Source organism: Diaporthe amygdali (assembly GCF_026229845.1).
Source record: "Diaporthe amygdali strain CAA958 chromosome Unknown NODE_2_length_3802984_cov_64_841326, whole genome shotgun sequence".
NCBI lineage: Eukaryota > Fungi > Ascomycota > Sordariomycetes > Diaporthales > Diaporthaceae > Diaporthe > Diaporthe amygdali.
This window is the reverse complement of record NW_026517022.1, coordinates 3,376,468-3,394,839: the sequence shown is the minus strand read 5'-3', so window position 1 is coordinate 3,394,839 and position 18,372 is coordinate 3,376,468. Positions and strand designations below refer to the sequence as shown.

At 50.2% G+C, this 18,372-nt stretch overlaps 7 protein-coding genes across 7 annotated transcripts; 3 read left to right on the top strand and 4 right to left on the bottom strand.

Annotated features, from left to right (window-relative positions):
* Positions 1–126: 126 nt before the first annotated feature.
* J7T55_012391 (proline-specific peptidase) lies at positions 127–1,097 on the bottom strand (the record flags this gene model as incomplete). The annotated part of the gene is made up of 2 exons (XM_053137271.1): positions 127–379; positions 439–1,097. The coding sequence occupies 2 exons, from the start codon at positions 1,095–1,097 to the stop codon at positions 127–129; spliced, it is 912 nt and encodes a 303-aa protein (XP_053000189.1).
* A 602-nt stretch (positions 1,098–1,699) lies between these two features.
* On the bottom strand, positions 1,700–3,373 carry J7T55_012390 (Zeaxanthin epoxidase; the record flags this gene model as incomplete). The annotated part of the gene is made up of 5 exons (XM_053137270.1): positions 1,700–1,990; positions 2,044–2,063; positions 2,113–2,434; positions 2,489–3,114; positions 3,181–3,373. 5 exons carry the CDS (start codon positions 3,371–3,373, stop codon positions 1,700–1,702), a joined length of 1,452 nt encoding a protein of 483 aa, XP_053000188.1.
* Positions 3,374–4,713: 1,340 nt separating this feature from the next.
* On the bottom strand, positions 4,714–6,206 carry J7T55_012389 (dockerin type 1; the record flags this gene model as incomplete). Its single annotated transcript, XM_053137269.1, has 2 exons — positions 4,714–5,325; positions 5,526–6,206. The coding sequence occupies 2 exons, from the start codon at positions 6,204–6,206 to the stop codon at positions 4,714–4,716; spliced, it is 1,293 nt and encodes a 430-aa protein (XP_053000187.1).
* A 3,016-nt stretch (positions 6,207–9,222) lies between these two features.
* On the top strand, positions 9,223–11,696 carry J7T55_012388 (uncharacterized protein; the record flags this gene model as incomplete). Its single annotated transcript, XM_053137268.1, has 4 exons — positions 9,223–9,446; positions 9,857–10,179; positions 10,233–11,104; positions 11,172–11,696. 4 exons carry the CDS (start codon positions 9,223–9,225, stop codon positions 11,694–11,696), a joined length of 1,944 nt encoding a protein of 647 aa, XP_053000186.1.
* Positions 11,697–12,077: 381 nt separating this feature from the next.
* Positions 12,078–13,377, bottom strand: J7T55_012387 (cytochrome P450 oxidoreductase; the record flags this gene model as incomplete). The annotated part of the gene is made up of 4 exons (XM_053137267.1): positions 12,078–12,354; positions 12,421–12,593; positions 12,669–12,967; positions 13,041–13,377. 4 exons carry the CDS (start codon positions 13,375–13,377, stop codon positions 12,078–12,080), a joined length of 1,086 nt encoding a protein of 361 aa, XP_053000185.1.
* A 556-nt stretch (positions 13,378–13,933) lies between these two features.
* Positions 13,934–15,285, top strand: J7T55_012386 (uncharacterized protein; the record flags this gene model as incomplete). The annotated part of the gene is made up of 2 exons (XM_053137266.1): positions 13,934–15,030; positions 15,090–15,285. The coding sequence occupies 2 exons, from the start codon at positions 13,934–13,936 to the stop codon at positions 15,283–15,285; spliced, it is 1,293 nt and encodes a 430-aa protein (XP_053000184.1).
* A 568-nt stretch (positions 15,286–15,853) lies between these two features.
* On the top strand, positions 15,854–18,057 carry J7T55_012385 (sterigmatocystin biosynthesis monooxygenase stcW; the record flags this gene model as incomplete). Its single annotated transcript, XM_053137265.1, has 7 exons — positions 15,854–15,908; positions 15,967–15,974; positions 16,307–16,341; positions 16,424–16,954; positions 17,026–17,489; positions 17,544–17,708; positions 17,774–18,057. The coding sequence occupies 7 exons, from the start codon at positions 15,854–15,856 to the stop codon at positions 18,055–18,057; spliced, it is 1,542 nt and encodes a 513-aa protein (XP_053000183.1).
* Positions 18,058–18,372: the final 315 nt, after the last annotated feature.

Sequence of the window (18,372 nt, the reverse complement as noted above, 5' to 3'; positions counted from 1 at the left end):
TCAGCATCGCTGAAGCCACTTCTTGTTCGACTGAGTGAGTCAACATCGCATTCCGATGCCATCACTGCGAGTGAGTTGCAAGTTATTTGGCAAGAACATTTCTGCGCGATTCATTCTCAGCAAAATTCATGCTGCCAGAAAAGCCCCCAAATGCTTCATGTAGCTCTCCCGTTGATCAACATGGGAGAAGTGCGCAGCATTATCTAGCTTGATCCACTTGGCCTTCACAATATGGTCGAAGAACGGCTGCATCGCTACATCCTGAGCCTCATCCTGTACCCCATTGATCAGAAGGGTGGGAACCTTGATCCTGGGTAACTTCGGAATGGAAGTCCAGTTGCGAAGCGAGCCAGTAGCGTTAAGCTCGCTTGGACCATACCTGCACTTGTTATCAGCCTTGTACAGATTTGTTTTGCCTGAGAGGCGCAGTCGACCTACATTGTGCCATAGGTAGTCGAATCCTTGGCAAACCAGTCAAGCGCGACTTGGACCTCTGGTGCTGGCCAAGGCCTTGCAAGACTGAGATGCTTCTTGTAAAATACTTCGACAGCAGCTTCGTACTCGGGGCTCTCGAAGTTCTGAGAGTCCTCAGCGCGGTTAAGGACCTCCTGAACATCCTGCGGCAGCTGCTTTCTCAAAATCGAAACACCCTCCAGCCACACTTCCATGCTGGCAAGGCTATTTGAGATCACCAGACGCCGGAGGTTGGACGGGCCCGGATGTGCTGCTGCCCACTCGGCGGCCAGCATCCCGCCCCAAGAATGCCCATAGATATCAATTTTCCGATCTTGAAGACCTAGATGTAACAGAAGATTATTGAGCTCCTTCATGAATAGATCCACGGACCAGAACTCCTCGTCGCCGTGCTTTTCGGGAAGATGGGTCGATCGGCCATTTCCGATTTGGTCATAGAACACAAGAGTAGTCGAGGGCGCGAGGTCGGTCAAGGGGAGGAGATAGTCATGACAGGCCCCCGGGCCACCATGAAGTACGATCAATGGGGCTGCTGACGTTGCGAGATCGCCTACAATCTTGTACCAAGTCTTGCACGGCTCCGATAAACCCTCGACAGGAAACGATGCAAACCCTTCAGTCATGACTGCTAGAGTAGGTGAGATGAAGACGAATTGATTGCAACGGAAAAAGCAGAACGATTAGAGAGGTAAGCAGGAGGGTGAAGCTGACAGGTTGGGGTCTTTGGGCTCTTTGGTTGAGGGGTTCCGTCATCAATGTTGGTTGATGTATAAGCGTATAGTTGCATCGGTTGCAGGCAGGGGTCTGACTGCAACAGCGCGTGCCGTTGGCTACATGCCCATGTGTTGATTGCATTTCGAATAACTAGCCCTTTCGCGTTCAGCAGTCACCTTGTCAATTGCCCCCTCCCCCAGCTTTCCGAGTCACACACGCTGGAACAGACATATTGAAGTGGCCGATCGACACCAAGAACGATAGGACTCCTCACATGGGCCTGGCTTGAATTTTTGCCTGTCCTTTTACAAGGACCTTTCCAGACCATGGCTCGATAGCCCGAGTCAATCACGAATCCGGGTCTCAGCAAGGCACGCAACAAGGCAGACTGGGTGATAATGGAAAGCCTGACATTATTACTTAATTCATCATTAAAAGTTTGCATGCAAGTAAGATATTAAATTCTATGTGAAAAAGTTAAGAGCAAGTAATACTTAGTTATCCTTGGGGTCTACGACCAGTCTCCCTCAAACTCTAGTTTCTCACCAGCTTCAATCTTCTCGTACAATTCATGAAGCGTCCATGGCTTGTAGTGGTACCCCGGAGGAATGTTCGTGTTTTGAAACGGTGTTCCATCGACGACATTCCTGAGAGCCTTGCCATAATTCTCGTAAGCGTACCTCTCGGGGTTGTGAGCCCAGATCCAATGCCCGTACTCCGGCTGGGGTGTGGCCGAGCCTCCGGCCGTCTTCTTTCGAGATTCAGGTTTCAAGAAGTTGGTTTGATTGATGAAGCCGACGAGCTGGCAGCACGATACGCGCTCAAATCTATGGATGTCGTTAGTGAGTTTATCACCTCAAATTGGCAGAACCACGCTGCATGAGGGAACTTGCCTGAGTTTGTTATGAGCCTTTGACCAAAGACCATTCTTCATGCCACCGCCGAGCTCTAGACAGGTTGCCAGTGAAACTGCATCCTCGATGCCCTGAACTGCCCCGTTGCCTGACGATGGTAAGAATGTATGGGCGCTATCACCAACCTGGACAACACGACCCAAAGGCGAGGTCCAGTTCGGCTGGGGGTCTCTCCACATTAGTTGCCAGTCGATGATGGCATCTTGAGGTGCGGTCCTGATGAGTTTGTAAAGATAGTCGGGAACATCGGGATAATTCTCCTTGAGAAAGTCCACCACGTATTCGGGTGAGACATGGTTTGACCAAGACTCTTTTGAATTTCCCGCAATGTCCTAAATCTCATTCATCAGCACATAAACTGTTTCATTGGAAGTCGATTGACTCACATTGTGCATTATGTGCCATTGAATTGTATCAGGCGCACGAAGGACCATGATTTGGATATCATCCGCAGTCCATATCTGCAGCAGAGCGCCTCCATCCTCGCGTAACGGAAACGCTTTGTCGAGTTCGGGGTGAGTAATAAAGTTGTCGACATGGTAAGCCGTCCGCAAAATTGAATGGTTACTACTCATGGCCCTGATCTCATGCCCGTTGATTAGCTTGTGAGATTTGGTGCCAAGTCCGTCCGCAGCGACAACGACATCCGCATCCATCTTCGACCCGTCTTCCAGGATGACACCGCCTTTGTTCTCGTCTTCGAAGTAATCAATCACTCGCTGCCCAAATGACACATCAACACCTAGGGCCAAGGCCTGTCCCAGCAGTGCGGCCGTGAACTTTGGGCGCGAAACGCGAAATACTCGGTCCGGAGCCGGCTCGCCATCTTCGTTGAACAACACCACTCCGTCCTTGTTGAAAGAAAACGGCTGAGGACCAGCCACCTTCTCGCCGGTCACTTTGTGAAATGACATCCATGGATCGGGAGCCGTCTTCAGCGATGCCGCATACAATGCGGGCCAGGTTCTCTCGATATGTTGCTGTGCCGAGGGCCCCATCATAAAAGAGTCACCTAAAGTGTACTGTGTCAAAGTTTGCTGCATAGGCTTTCTAAACTCAATGATTGCCTATCACTTACCTGCAGGGCTGGGTGATGGAGTTCGATCGATTACACGGGGACTGTGGCCTTTGCGCCAGCATTCGAGAGCGGTATACAGACCAGCTGGGCCGGCACCCACGATCAACACAGAGATCCCTGTCAGAGGATGGCGAGGGATATCTGTCGGTCCGTCCAAGTCGAGAGATGCTGTGACTTCCTTGAAAAAACTCATCTTTGCGAGAATATCTGGTTCAATAACGGTTGACGATTGCAGGAGTTAAACTTTGGTAATTCAGAGAAGTTTGATCAGAGAAATTCGGTGTCAAATTGCTGATATTCTGGTGCTAGATACACACATCGTTGTTCCTCCATTTCAACGAATTGTATATATATCGTCCTATTTCGGCATCGGATAAGGACGGCCCTTCCGAGACCCGCCAACTGAGACATATGGCCCACGCGTCGCTTACTCACTTTGTCGCACCGCTGCGCACAGCCGCATTCCTTCAGGTCCCGGAATGCGTAATACGGATCGAATTCACCCACTTTGCGTCTTACTTCGGCTATGGAACGGGTGAAAATGGCGCCACTTCATATAATCGGCGCCTACCATTCGTTTGGATTCCGAAATCCTGTCGGAGCGGGGGTCCGGCCTTGACCCAGCCGAATAACTGGTCACGGCGATGTTCAGAAGCCGAACAACTCCAACGTTGCATTCATCTAGACTATATATGAGTAATAGATCGGACACTACCGAGCGAGCCTCAGAATGCAGATTTGAGAGTCAGAGCTTTGGTCCCAGACAGCGCAATCTGTCTATGGCCAACAACAAGTCAGGTTATGCAGTACACTCAGGCACAGTAAGAAGCCCCGCCCAACCTACTCTGCCAGGAGTGATCTGTCATTTAGTTGGGTTCCTCACATAGTTGCAACAAACTGGTGTAGTTTGGAGTAAAAATATTTGATCGCAACTATCATCCCAGCTTGTCGCCATAGGAATGATCAGTGGCTTGATCAACATAACCATAAATCCATAGTCTGTGCTCATCATCTGCGGTAAAGACGATCCATTTCTTTCCATTATTTTTTAGTGACCACATTGTAGTACCGTTACCCCGAGGTGGCGAGCCCGAAAGACCATTACAATACACAATAACGTTACATTCTTTGTTCTGAGTTGGCTCCTCATCCAGGCGATTCAATGAATTACAGCCTCCACCAGATTGTCTCGTGTCGGTCATCTTTAGATAGCTGCCGCTCCCCCGCTTTTAAATCAAACTAAAGCTGCTTTTTCTTCCCCCAACGGGGACTCGCGATCCACAGCCACATGTGCAGTGTCACCGAGATGAATAATCCAAGTGATCTTGAGCGACGCCTCGGGCGAAAGAAGGGCAGGTTCTGTCATATCTTCTTTACAAGTGAGCTACGACTACATCGACTAATCCACCAAATTTGGTCCACGTTCACTTCAGGTCAACGGACGCCATCAAAATGATTGAAGTAGAAGAGTCACTTTTCACTATATACAAGAAGTCTGTTCACAGCATAAGCCTAAAGCTATCTTGACTCATCCTAAGCCGAGGTGACAGTGGCACCAGTCAGCGTGAATGAGTAGTCCAGGCCGTCATTAGCCTTGCTACCCTCCAACTCAAAGCCGTTATATTGGAGCAGAGTCTTGGGCGTGTTGGCGACCACCAGGCTGGCCTCCTCTCCGCTAGCAACCTCGGCCGATCCAGCACCGTTCTCAAGAGTAACATAGCGCACCGCGTCACTGCCCTTGATGGCCAGCGTCGCCGTGAAGGCTCCGCTAGAGGTGACCTTGGCCTCGACCGACCCGCCCGAGACAGTCAGGGGGATGATGTTGGCACCCATGTAGCGTGGCGCGCGGGCCGACTTGACGGCGTAGCCATCACCCGACTTATCGACATTCGCGTAATTAATGCTGTCCTTCTGTTGCTCGAAGGCGGCCTGCGCCTGTTCGTGCCCAATGTCAACGTACGCCATGCGCGCCCAGTAGCGGCCCACAATGTCACCTGCCGTGGCGTTGCCAGCCACGCGCTGCAGCACGTGCAGAGGCGTCTCATTGCTGTTGGCCTCATACTGCACCATCATTTGGTGCAAAGCGTCCTTGCCCAGCCCGGCGAAGTTGTCGGGGTTGTTGGTCAGGTACGTCAGGAACGGCCACTGCAGCACTCGTAGTCAGCTATCAAAGTACTCAGGAGAAAGTTGCGTACACAGGCATGGTGGGTTAGGATATCAGTTGCGTAGAGTCTGTCTCAAAAGCTGCAGCCAGACACAAAGTTTCAAGATTGGCCGTGAGACAAACCACCAATATAGCAAGATTTCCACTCTGAGAGCGTTAAGACTTAATTGAAGCCACTTACTGCCTGGTAGTAATTACCCGAATCGGGAGTGCCATCGACGATGACCTGGAACGAATCGCCCAGGACCTTGTCGAGCTCGAGCTCGCTTTGGCCCTCCTTCTGGTTGTGCGCGGCACGCGCGTCGGCGCACAGCGGGCTCGTCGAGTACGTGTCGGCAACCCACTGGGCCACTGTCTCCCACCACGCACCAGTGGCGCTCTGGTCGACCCATGTTTTCTGGTAGTAATGCAGCGCGTGGCCGTACTCGTGCACCGTGACGGTCGGCGTGGCTAGGTAGTCGCTGACGACCTCGAGCCAGGCTGCACCCGGCCCAGCCTCAGAGTGCATCACGCCCGCGGCATTATCGAGGGTGCTGACCGAGTAGACGTTGACCTTGTAGTACGGCCCGGCGTCCGACTCATCGTTAAACGACAGCCCACTAGACCGCCAGCCCAGCGTGTTCACGAAGCACTCGTAGGCGCCTTCCAGCATCTCCAGCGCCGAATCCGCGGAGCTTCCCCCATTGTACACCCGGAAGTGCGCTGAGTCCTTGTAGTCGCTGCCGCCCGGGCCCGTGCTTGGCTGCGGGCTGAACGTCGCCGGCGGCGAGGCGGCCCTCTCGACGGGGGTGCCGCGCTGGGGCAGGGCGCTGGTGCCGACGGTGAGGGCGAGAAAGATGGTGAAGAGGTCTGACCTAGCCATTTTCGATGTATTGTGTGTGCGTGTGTATTTGTCAAAAATTTGATATGCTGAAAAGATGGAATGGATAAGTGGAAACGACCGGCCACAATAGTGTAAGTGAAAAAGAAAGACGCTAGCTTGTGCTGCGAAGGTAATGGATGGAACTTGATCTCAGCAAGACTTTTCCCTCAACATTCGAGGCGGTCTCACCCATTTTATTTACAGCAACGACTCCATTGCCAAGCCGCCGGTCAAGACCTTGTGCAGCAGAGGCGAAGGACCATTGCTGTGGGTTGCTGGCTTCTCTGGCGGTTAGATTGTTGCCTTGGCATATCCACCAGTCTATCCACACGATGATACAGACGAATTGAGTATAAGGCCACCTGCATCACTCATGCTGGTGGCCCTTAGCTACTGGGGTTTGTATCACCGGTCTTCTTGGCGGCAGGAGAAATTCTATCTAGATCGCAACGGCTGTCCTAGAAAGGCAAGAGACGACTGTAAGACAGCTCCGTAGTATCATGTATACTGCGTCTATTCCGTGATCGCAAAATAGTACAAGAGCCGTCAGGTTGGCCCTGCTTGTTCATGGGGCCACCAAACGGCGTTTCGTTTCCGAGAAAGTGGGCTGCAATTTACTATGAAACATCTGCGAGAATGCTCCAATCACAGCCGGCCCGGCGCCCCTACAGTATCCAGCTCCGTGAATCGATCTGCAGGGGATCTACAGATTTCCGATTGGTAAAGCATCGGGTCTAGTTTGATCTTGTCGAGAGCCAGACGCAGAGATGCTGTCAACCTCGAGTGATCTTTCCGAGGAGAAGCGACCGTATTGTCGATGCTGATGTGTGATCCGCTACTCGCTTGAGTAATAAAAGCATTAAGTGAAAGCAACGACGCCATTATTGAAATCCTCCAAATCCCTCTCACTCGACTTTGTAGCTTTATCATCATGCATAAATAAGGGGCGATTCCATTCAAACCCGACGGCGGCCTCATACTACAGAATACATCGTATGTACTCTCATGACATCCCGTCGCAAGACCCGCCAGGGCTGACAGGGCTAGCGAATCACTGACTAGTCAAGCGACCCCCACAGTTCCCCAGTGGGCACCCCACGAGTGGACTGACGGCAATCTAAACTTAAACGTCTTTAAGCGCAGATCCACATGGCATCCCGCGAGGTTGTTCTCCTGAGTTCACTGCGGTAGGGCCTGCATTGGTTCTCCAAACGATACCAAACAATGTCGCTTACTTGGCCCAGGCAGTCGGTAATAATCTTACATTGATATAAGCAAGGGGCATAACTCCTTTCCTGTAAGACTGGGCAGTGGCTCTGCTTACCGTCATTAGTCAGTCACCATTTGAACTGGATAGCCTTTGCTTGGACTGGACGACTTGCCGCCATCTGCAATCTCTCCGCACATCCATGGCGTGCTGTACAGACCATACACAGCCTTCCACGGCCGGACTCGCCGCCGATGCGCGAGCTACGCAGTATCACGACTACCAGCATTAAAATACGACACAACCAAGTACACAATATCTTAGAGCTATACCCGGGCTGGCTGGTGCAGTGAATATGCAGGCCGTAGACGACGGTTCGCTGGGCCATCTGATCTCCTATTTGTCAGTTATGTTAACTGGTCAATGCATAAACCTTGCTATAAACCCTTGCTCGACACTCGATTCCGAATACTCATCGCCCACGTCGAGTTTCAGCTGGGAATAGAAGTTAACGATAATATTCCAGGGCGTAGGGCAGTATTCGAGGCTTCGGTAACCAAGACAGGTCGGATCACTAGATTAGAATGAGATATAAGTTCGGTTGCTTTCAAGACACAGTCATTGCCAGATCAGTTCATCACCAGAAGTCTCTAACATTCGTGCTGCGTATTGTCGCGACCCGGAAGATCTGACCAGGGGATACTCTCCCATACGTTTTGGTTGTTTTGTCCTCCACGACCTCTGGGGACTGGCAGATCATAGCGACTTCAGTCTTAATCCATTCGCTAAGTAGCCTGTTTGCAATAGTAGATTATAATAGCAAGAGACTTTTGAGATTAATAACCACATACTGGATATAATCCTCTCTTTGAAAATAAATTTCAAATTTAATCTTTATTTACTCAAAGAGTGGAGGATACTATTGAATGGTTCCTTACCCAATCAAAAGATTGATGATGCTTGAGGCAATATATTCTTTCGTCAACTTATTTTGAATCCCATACTTGGCAATTATTTCCTGGTTCCTATGCTGCCAAGCTTTGCTGCATACAAATTGGAACATAGACGTCGACGGATTTTGAAAATAGGGTCAGATGCCCTATCAAACTCCTCGGGGTGAGTCGCAACTTCAGACAAAATTTTCCTGGAAATATTGAAATATTCGTGTATCGAGCTGAGATTGGCTGATTAGAGATGTCTCGGAGGCGAATGCTGATAAGGGCAGAGATTGGCTCAGGCGTGGCATTGATACACGAACGAGTGAACTGGTGGGGAAGGAAAATCGCTGCAGCGAAAAGCTCTACTTCACACCGAGATCTTGCCGAGATTGATAGAGTGATGTTCGACGCCTATCAAAATACAGTGTATGACGGCCCAATTGGCGTCTTGTGAAAAGCATTCGAATGCATATCTGATAGACTGTAACCGTTTACTGCGAGTCATGATACTTTCAGCAAGATGCCAACTTTCTGAAACCTTCTAGACACATGTTCTACTTTTTCCCCCATTTTGTGATGAAAATGGTACTTCACCTGCAGCCATGCAACGTTGACAGGCGGCTATACCCGGTGACTGCACGGTGACTGTACATGTGTCACCTGCCACACCAACTTGCACCCCCCCCCCCCCCTGAGTCCCCGCATTCCAGCCAAGACCCCTTGAAGAACAGATAGGCTACGAAACTTGACTACTAGTCTGAGCCGGCAGAGATAAGACAGGCAAGTTCGCGGCCACCTTTCCGAGACTAAAGAAACGCTGCACCAAACCTTGGCCTTTAGAGCACCGCTTCGTACCCCAATTTTATCATGGATGACTACAGACCATCAAAACGAGCCCGCCAAGCGTGCGAACCGTGCCGGTAAGAATGAATTCGTGGGCACTATGCTCAAGTCTATGATCAGCGGGTCTGACAGCGATAAAGACGGAAGAAGTCAAAGTGTCCTGGTGAGCGTCCGGCATGCTCCTACTGTCTTCGTCTCGGCCAGGACTGCGTATATGCAGCGGGAGAAGATGACCGACCTAGCCGCGCAATGGTTCGTGAGATTCTGCCAGGCAGAAAGAGCGGTGGACTGACCAGCCTACATAGCAAGAACGAATGCATTCTCTAGAGAACAAGCTGGATCGACTGCTTGAGTGCTTGAGGTCTGTCATCACGTCGCAAATCTGACTTTCAATCTTCTCTAGCAATGTCCTTCTCTGATATCTGCCACCTAGGCCCGAGCTTAGACATGGAGTTAGTGGCTCAATGACAACAGAAGAATTGCCATCCACAAGTTTCCAGGAACAATCTCATGACTCAGATGTTTCGCCTTTCGCAGACCTCAGACATCCAGAGATAGATTTGCAACGGCATGTACACACCAGCACTTTGCACTCTTTAACCCATCATTTCAGAGATAGTCAATATCATTGAAACAGATGTGCTAATCGATTACTCGACTAGGACCGGTTTGTCACCCAGCGCTCCCACCAATCTTAAGGACTATGGGCGGCTGTATCTTATATGGTGTCACCGACAGCCCTTGGAGTTGTTTGAAAAGGACGGCTTTCTCGACTCCTTGGAGACAAGGGACCATGAGCTCATACTGGCAATAAAAAGCCTTTGCTTACGTTTTGCTTCGGGGCCAAGCACAACTGAGAATGCACAGGAGAGGCAGTCTATGGCTGACATGTCTCACCGACTCGCAATGGAACGAATTGCACAAGGCGACGTGCAGCTGTCTACTTTACAGACTTTATGCTTGTTGAGCATGGTCGATTTCACCGGTCTGTATCACCGGCCCTCGCACAGCGAAGATGAGAACTGACCTTCATGATAGGTGGAAGGACTCTAAGAGCCCTAATGAGTTGCGACCACGCCTTGCAGCTTCTTCAGAAATTGATTTGGTTCACTAGCCCTTCTGAGAGGAAGCTGCTTGTTCAGAACCATGAGTTTGTTGCATGTGTCCAGAGTCTGATCACGCTGAGGAACTTGCATGCTGCAGGCTGCTCGACAACCATTGGGAATCTACCCAGATCTGTCAATACAAGCTCCAACTCCCAGTTGACTAATAACCCACTGCTTTTGTCGGCTAGAAGCGACAAGGAAGATGATATTTTAGTCTTCACAAACCAGCTTGCCGAAGTCTGGCAGATGGCAAGCTGCTACGCCGCTTGTCCAGCAGACTCGAATACCCCACCACCGTGGACATCTGAGTCCGACTACTCGCATATCATGTCGCGGCATCTGGACATCGACAGCCGGGTCCCCATGAAGTACCGATTCCACGAGAATAACTTTCAAGACCGTGAACCTGCCGAATTGCACGAGCAGCGGGGATACTGGGGACCATGGTTGTTTGTTCAGTTCGTCTACGCTGCAATACCATGTCTGCTGAATCATCCCTTCTTGCTCTCGATGAGGCTCCGTAACTTTCGTCACACGATGCCACAGTCTTTTATCCAGCAGTCCTTTGAACAGATCACGCGCCATGCCGGCTGGATCATGTACTTCCTCGACGTACTTGAGAGCAAGTCATTCCAGATCTCGGACCCCGTGTTGGGTCATTGCGTTGCCATCATCGCGACAATTCATCTCCAGCACAGCTTCGTGCGAAATGATACACTTCGAACGAGAGCCCAGAACGGATTCGAGAAATGCATGACCTTCTTGCGACGAATGGGACGTATTTGGCCTAACATAGCCGTCATGGTATGATAATTACTAATCCTACGTTTGAGGCGAAGACATTGGCTGATTAACATCATATGGTTTACAGGCGAACAAGTTACAGAGACTTCAACAAAGCATCGTCGTCGTCGTAGATGCCTCTGTGTCTGGAATGGATGGTCACCGCTCGGAAGGGCCTGATGCGCAGACCTGGTCAATTGACGCAGCGTTGCTCTGGGAAATATTGGTTTACGAGAAGGCCGGATGTTGTAGCTTGCCTGACAACCTCTCATCAGTGTTTGGGGACTCTCTTCTGCCGAAGTCGCCAACCCCAGAAACGTCAGCGCAAGAAGGCAAAACCGAGTTCGACCTGATCGGGTCTGAAGGCATCGCTGGACACAAGACTGTGCACAGGCAGACACCACTTCATGCTCCAGGACAATCCGCATGGACATTGGACTCGATTCCACCCCTTCAACGCGGGACTTCGGTTCCGGACGTGGGTCCCACAGAGTCGTCACCAACGGTTCTGGAGACTATGGGCGGAAGTCAAGCCCAACAAGGCTTCTTTCTTGGAGCTGACGATTACGGCAGAACGATCGATGCGTGGCTGGACCTGGACCTTGTACCATAAGCAGCAGTGGACAGAAGCAAGATTATGCATTCAGCACGGAGCCTGGAGTACAGCTTGAACTATCTAATTTTCCCATCCTCTTAACAGTCACAATTGCAACGCTTTAGTTTAAACTCAAGACTCATATCCGGAATACTACAACTGCTCCTCACCGCCTTTATTGTTCCATTCCCATCGACCCTACCACGCGAGTTCCTCTGGGGCTGAGCACTTGAGCTTATTACAAAACTCTATATCTTTCTGTGTCACTTCCGCCAAATTGCTCTGTGGTGTTGCGGGCCATATATCCCTTCCCAACTTTTCTTCTTTCTCGCGATGGCTCGTAACGAGGTCTCTGGTGACTTTCTGGAAATACAACGGGCCCTTTTGTGTGATCGTATGTCAGCCTATGTTCAAGTGTTCTCTGGTGCCGACAATTGCCACGGGATTCACCTTTTCCGCCTGGGGGTGAAGCTCTCCTTTGATGAAAATGCTGGCGTTCAAATTCTTCTGGGCAGCATTGCAGAGATCTTTGTCCTCTTTTAAAACTTGTTTAAAGGTATCGGAAACGCGTGTGAATTCCTCATCTGTAGCGTCCTTATGTCGATAGACCTCGTACTCCATATGTGTTTGAGTGGATGAGATGGGACTGCACCGCATCATGTAGAAGAAATGAGGTCTGTTCGAAGGAAAAGATTGTCAGGGGGATCCCATGAACGAGTCTTTCGGCTAGTAGCATACTTACGTGACTGTCATGCATGCGTTGGGGTAGTAGAAAGTACTGTAAATCCCCAGCCCGTCAACATTAGGTTTATCTGTGTTGAAATGTATTATGTGACCCCCCTTCGTCTCGACCCAGTATTTGTTGAAATCGCTGATACTGTTGAGGGCCGGATGGCCAGTAGGGCAGTGATAACACTTCTCGGTTAGCTTTGAGCGAGGTACGTCGGGTTGAGGGTAAGTGCGACTAGTGGTGGATTTGCTCCAACTCACCTCATTATAGTTGTCTGCCAGAGTTTTCCAATTATATTCTCCGAGCATCTCCCACTGGTGATCGAAGGTATAGTCTTCGAAATTGAAATTTCTCAGCCTTGGTTGGCAGTCGACAGCCTTGAAGTCTTCTTCCCATGGGACACCTGGAGTCGTGCTCGAGTCTAGATTGACCCAGATGAAGCCAAGCCCGTCGATATGGACATGGATACGGAATAGACCATTTGACTCCTTTTGAAATCCGGCCAGATCTTGGTATTTCGGTGCTTTGGCTAAGGCTCCTTTGAAGCTGTAAGACCACCCTGTCTGGGACGTCAGATGAAGAAAAAAGAGCCTGTAAATCATGCGCTCGATACCATGATACGTATTACATACCGTGATACTTGCAGGCCAGAATCCTAGATGTTCCGCAATCACGTTCAATGATAGGGTAAGCGCGATGCCGACAGACATTATGGAAAGCATTGATGTTCCCTTCGCGGTCCTTGATCAAGAAGAACTGGAAACCGGCTTCTGTGATTCGCACAAAGTCTCCTGCCTTCAAAAATCGCAACTTATGGGAGACTAAGAGCCACTTGCGAGAGAAGACGGCTCTTCTCTCCAATTCGTACAGCTCTGGTGATCTGTACCAAATCGACGGCAAGGACGGGGCGGGCGTCTCATCCGATGGCTTGTCCGCGGAAACCTTCCTAGGGCCAAACCATCCATTCATGTTGGGCTACCATAGACCTTCACTGTGCGCTTGAGTGGCTTGAACTCAAGAAATGAGGCAAATCGAATGATGGATGCAGACGGGTTTCTGCCTGTTCTGATGCAGACAATGACACACTGGGCTGGACGGTATTTCGTGGACGGCTGATAAGGAAGATTTGTTTCATTCAATATTTGTATTTCTGCCTTCATCTCCCTCCAGTTGGCATTTAATTTGACCTGATCGCCGTTCGCAATCATCCCGGGATATCCTCCTTGCGACACAGTGACACACGCAGACCTTATCATAGTGGGGACGGAACTCGGCCCGCCTCCGAACGGCCCGTGTCCGAACGCCCTGGTGTCACAACATGTAAGACCAGGTGCCACGACATGTAAGACTTCTTAGTCTGTAATTCGTGGCGTAAATTGACAGCGGGGTCGTAGCATTCTCACAGAGATCAGGCTCTCAGGCTTATATTCCACTCATGTAGTTCTTTTCTATCCACGAGCGATATTCTGCTGGCACTGACCCGTGTCCAACCCAATTTTTATGTCAGCTGGATCTGTCCTGAACCATGGAGTCTCATAAGGACAAACGTTTCCTCATTGTTGGAGCTGGCGTGTTCGGCCTGTCAACAGCGTTGGAGCTCAAGTCACGAGGATACCAAAATGTGGTAGTTGCGGATCGATATCCACCTCCCGTCAAAGATGGCAGCAGTGTGGATATATCGAGGATAATTCGGACAGAATACGCCGACGAGCTATACCACCGAATGGCACGCGAGGCTTATAAGTTGTGGAGAGAAGGCGAGTATCGCGAAGACTTCCACGAGACTGGTTTTGTGATGCTTGCTGAGGGTAGGGGCCTATCTTACCTTGAAAAGTGCTTGAAGATCAGTGAATCAGTTGGTGTCGTTCTGGACGATTTCTCTGATGCGAATGACGTCCGTCAACTCTATCCTGCTGTCCAGGCTAGGTTAGATGGGCTGCGTGCAGTCCATAACCCAAATGGTGGTTGGGCAGATGCGGAAGCAGCTATTCGAAGGCTGGCGGGCCGATGCAGCGACGCGGGCGTCTCCTTTGTCAACGGGCCCCGTGGTACTGTTGTCTCTTTGATATACAACAGCAAGGAGTGCAAACAGCAAGTTGTGGGAGTAAAGGTGGCTTCAGGTGACGACATTATAGCCGACCAGGTCATCCTGTGCACCGGAGCCTGGACAAATAGGCTTCTCTCCTTAGACCATGCTACCTCCGCATCTGGCCAGCCACTGGGCTTCATCGACCTTACGGAAGAGGAGGCAGCTCGATTGAAGGGCCTTCCTGTCATGATCAACTACAGTACAGGCATCTTTTGCTTCCCTCCTAGCCCGGGAACCAATATCTTAAAAGTTGCCAGACACGGCTATGGGTGGGCCACGGAGGTTCAGACAGGCGACGGTCGAGTGGTATCCTCGCCGAAGCTCGATGGTTGCAACACCGGGTCGTCGTACCTACCAGATGATGCAGACAAGGCACTCCGTGAGGGTCTCCAACAATTGCTCCCTGAGTTTGCAAACCATCCATGGTCTAATCGACGCATGTGCTGGTACTCGGATACTCCAGACGCCGACTTCATAATTGACCACCATCCCGGCATTGAAGGGCTGTTCATTGCTACAGGTGGATCTGGACAGTGAGTTTAACAATTATTCATCTCCTGGGACTTTCACTGACATAGACACACTGTACCAGCGCATTCAAGTTCCTGCCGGTCTTAGGGGGTTACGTGTCAGACTGTTTCGAGAATAAGGCTCCTGATGACGTGCGACAAAAATGGAGGCTGAGACAGAGAGCCAAGGATGATCATACCAAGTTGAAAGTTGCGGATGGCAGTAGAGGAGGTCCACCGCTGAGGAAGTTGGCAGCAGAAGAGCAAGCGAAACTATAGGGTATACCTAGTCGTAAAAATTTGACCAACTTCTAAACTTTGTTTGACTGGTGGCAATTTATAAAAACGAGCTTTGCAAGCTTCAATTTCTCTTCTGATTCCTACAAAAATTTAGGTCAAAATATAAATCACCCAAGCCTCAATTTGTACTTGGTCCGCTGCGACACGATGACTTAACAAAATGGCTTCCCAGCTTAAATCAAGGCTCATGCCGTTTCCGCTTTCTGAACCGTCTGCAATGGGTAAAGGCGTCCTCGCTAAAAGAACATCACCCGTGTAGCTATAGCGACTCGAGGGTCCGGCTCGTATCCGTAGCGTTGAAATCCACTCCCTGATATGAACCGGAAGGCGGCCCGTCCGCCGGAGGCAACTCGAGATAGTAGCCCTAAGCTAAACTCGTCTTGCTGACCTCGGTACTTACATGTTTGCGTAAATTGGCAGACAATTCACTAATGTGGAAGCGTTTGACCTGCCTAGTAACCCTATCATCAACACAATCCTCCCAATCTTTCCTACTTGGACCAATTCACTTGGGCAGTGATGCATCCAAATGGCATTGCCGTTCCGAATGGCGTATGCCAACCCGAGACCAGCCAACTACGTTGCACTATTATCGGCGCAGGGTCAGTCTTTGATGTTTCGATGGAGGGAAGCATCAGCGCAAGCTAACAATGTGACCAGTGTATCGGGTTTGTTGATGGGTACGACAAGTCATCCCTGAACCTGGCGTGCCCCGGCCACGCCTCCTCCGACATACTATCTCCAATCCAGATGATTTCACTAATAATACGATGGTCTAACAGCATACAAGCTTCGCCATCACTTAAGTAGTCGTGTAACATTCTCCATTTACGAGAAGTCACCTGAAGTAGGCGGGACTTGGTACGAAAACAAGTATCCAGGTTTGTTCCTCCAGCACCGTAGTCAAGACGAAGAGAAACCCATGTCTGGCCACTGGATCTTGACTTAGTTCCTTGTTCTTTCAGGATGTGCTTGTGATGTTCCAAGTCACATATACCAGTATCCATTCGCTCCGAATCCGTCATGGTCAAAGTTGTAAGTCCGGTGGTTAGAGATGCTGTCTAGCCCATGCATTTGTAAAGGAACTTGACTCTCGACTGACGAGATGCCTGCCTAGTTATGCATCGTCCAACGAGATACACGACTACCTGAAAAGGTTTTCCCGTAATCACAACCTCGATCAATCCATACACTTCGACAGCAAGGTTGTTGAAGCCAGGTGGTACGAGGCTTCAGGCACATGGAGAGTCAAGATCGAGGGCCGAATAGACGAGGTTGAGTCCGAGATTCTGATCAATGCCGGCGGCATCCTCAACAACCCAAAATTTCCCAGCATCGACGGGTTTTCAAACTTCGCAGGTCAGCAGCTTCACACCGCAAGTTGGGACCCCACAGTCAAACTCGATGGGAAAAGGGTCGCTATTATTGGTGCTGGTGCGAGCGCTGTTCAACTTCTGCCCCAGATTCAACCAATTTGTAGTCACGTTGATGTCTACATACGAACTCCCTCATGGATCACCGCACCTGCTGGGCTCTGCTCCACCGATCCTGACGAACTCAATCCTACATACAACAAGCGGGACAAGGAGCGATTCTTGGAAGACGAGGATTCTTACCTCGACACTCGCAAGGAACTGGAGAACTATTTGTGCGTGCGTTTCTGAATAGCTTCTTGAGGCTGTTTAATACGAGCCTAAGAATTGACATTGCGTGTCCCAGCAACGGCAACTTCCTCGCATTCTTCAAAAAGAGTCCCGAGCAGAGGAAACTCAAAACGAAATACGAGTCACGGATGAAGGAGCTCATACCAGATGAGCAGCTGCGGAAGAAGTTGATCCCACCGTTCGAAGCTGGATGCAGACGGATTAATCCTGGTGAACAGTATCTTGTCGCTTTACAGAAACCAAATGTCCGACCAATCTTTGAATCTATTGAAAAGATAACTGCTACCGGTGTGGTATTATCCGGAGGTATCGAGCAACCAGCCGACACCCTCATTGCGGCCACCGGTTTCGATACCACCTTCAGGCCTCGCTTTCCGATCATTGGCCGTGATGGCGTCAATCTACAAGACCTGTGGCATGATGAACCGACCTCGTACATGGGAACTGGCGTGTCAGGATTTCCCAATTATTTGACGTTTCTTGGACCGAACACTCCTATCTCAAATGGTAGCCTGATGGGTGAGTCCATTGGTGTTACAAAAAGGTGCGACAAGGTGCTGACCTAGTGCAAAGGTTCTCTCGAGGCAACGAGTGATTACTTCATTCGACTTTTGAGAAAAGTGTTGAGACAGAGGGTCAAGTGTTTCGATGTAAGAAAAGAAGCCCAGATCGACTTCGTCAACCACACACATGCCTACATGGAAGACATGGTATGGACCGGCACGTGTCATAGCTGGTGTAAGTCCCGATGATTGCTCCGAAGTTGCAGATGCCTCGCTGACCGTCTCCTCTTTCCTCCCTAGTCAAAACGAACGGAAAGGTTACGGCACTATGGCCTGGAAGCTCGCTGCACTACATCCAAACCTTGGCAGAGGATCGGTGGGAAGATTACGAGTGGATATACACAGAGCAAAATCGATTCAATTACTGGGGCTCGGGCATCTCGTGGGTCGAAGACCACTCTGTCGATCCTCTCGGTGTGGATGAGAGTGACAGCCGAGCTACAACTGCAACGATCCCTCGTAAAGGATGCGACATAAGCTTCTACCTTCGGAAGCATGCGCCGCTGTCCGAGAATGCTAGTTGAGTATGCGTCGGGTTCAGATTGAAATTCTAGAAGTCAAGCCAGTACATCAAAGTCGAAGCTGCACATACCACAACAAGCTAGATACTACAGCCTGTTACGATCCATAGGGAAGGTAGAATCACTTGCACTAAAGCTGTGTATTCGGTGCTTATCCCATGTAGCCGACGAGACTAGTATCAATGAACTTGCTTTGAAAACAGGATGCAAGAATCATGCATAGTGTTGCGTTTCTGCGAGGAACTTACGAGGTGGCAGCGATGTCGGAAGCTGAAGTACAGAACACGGTATCAATCAGTCATATCAAGCATCAAATGC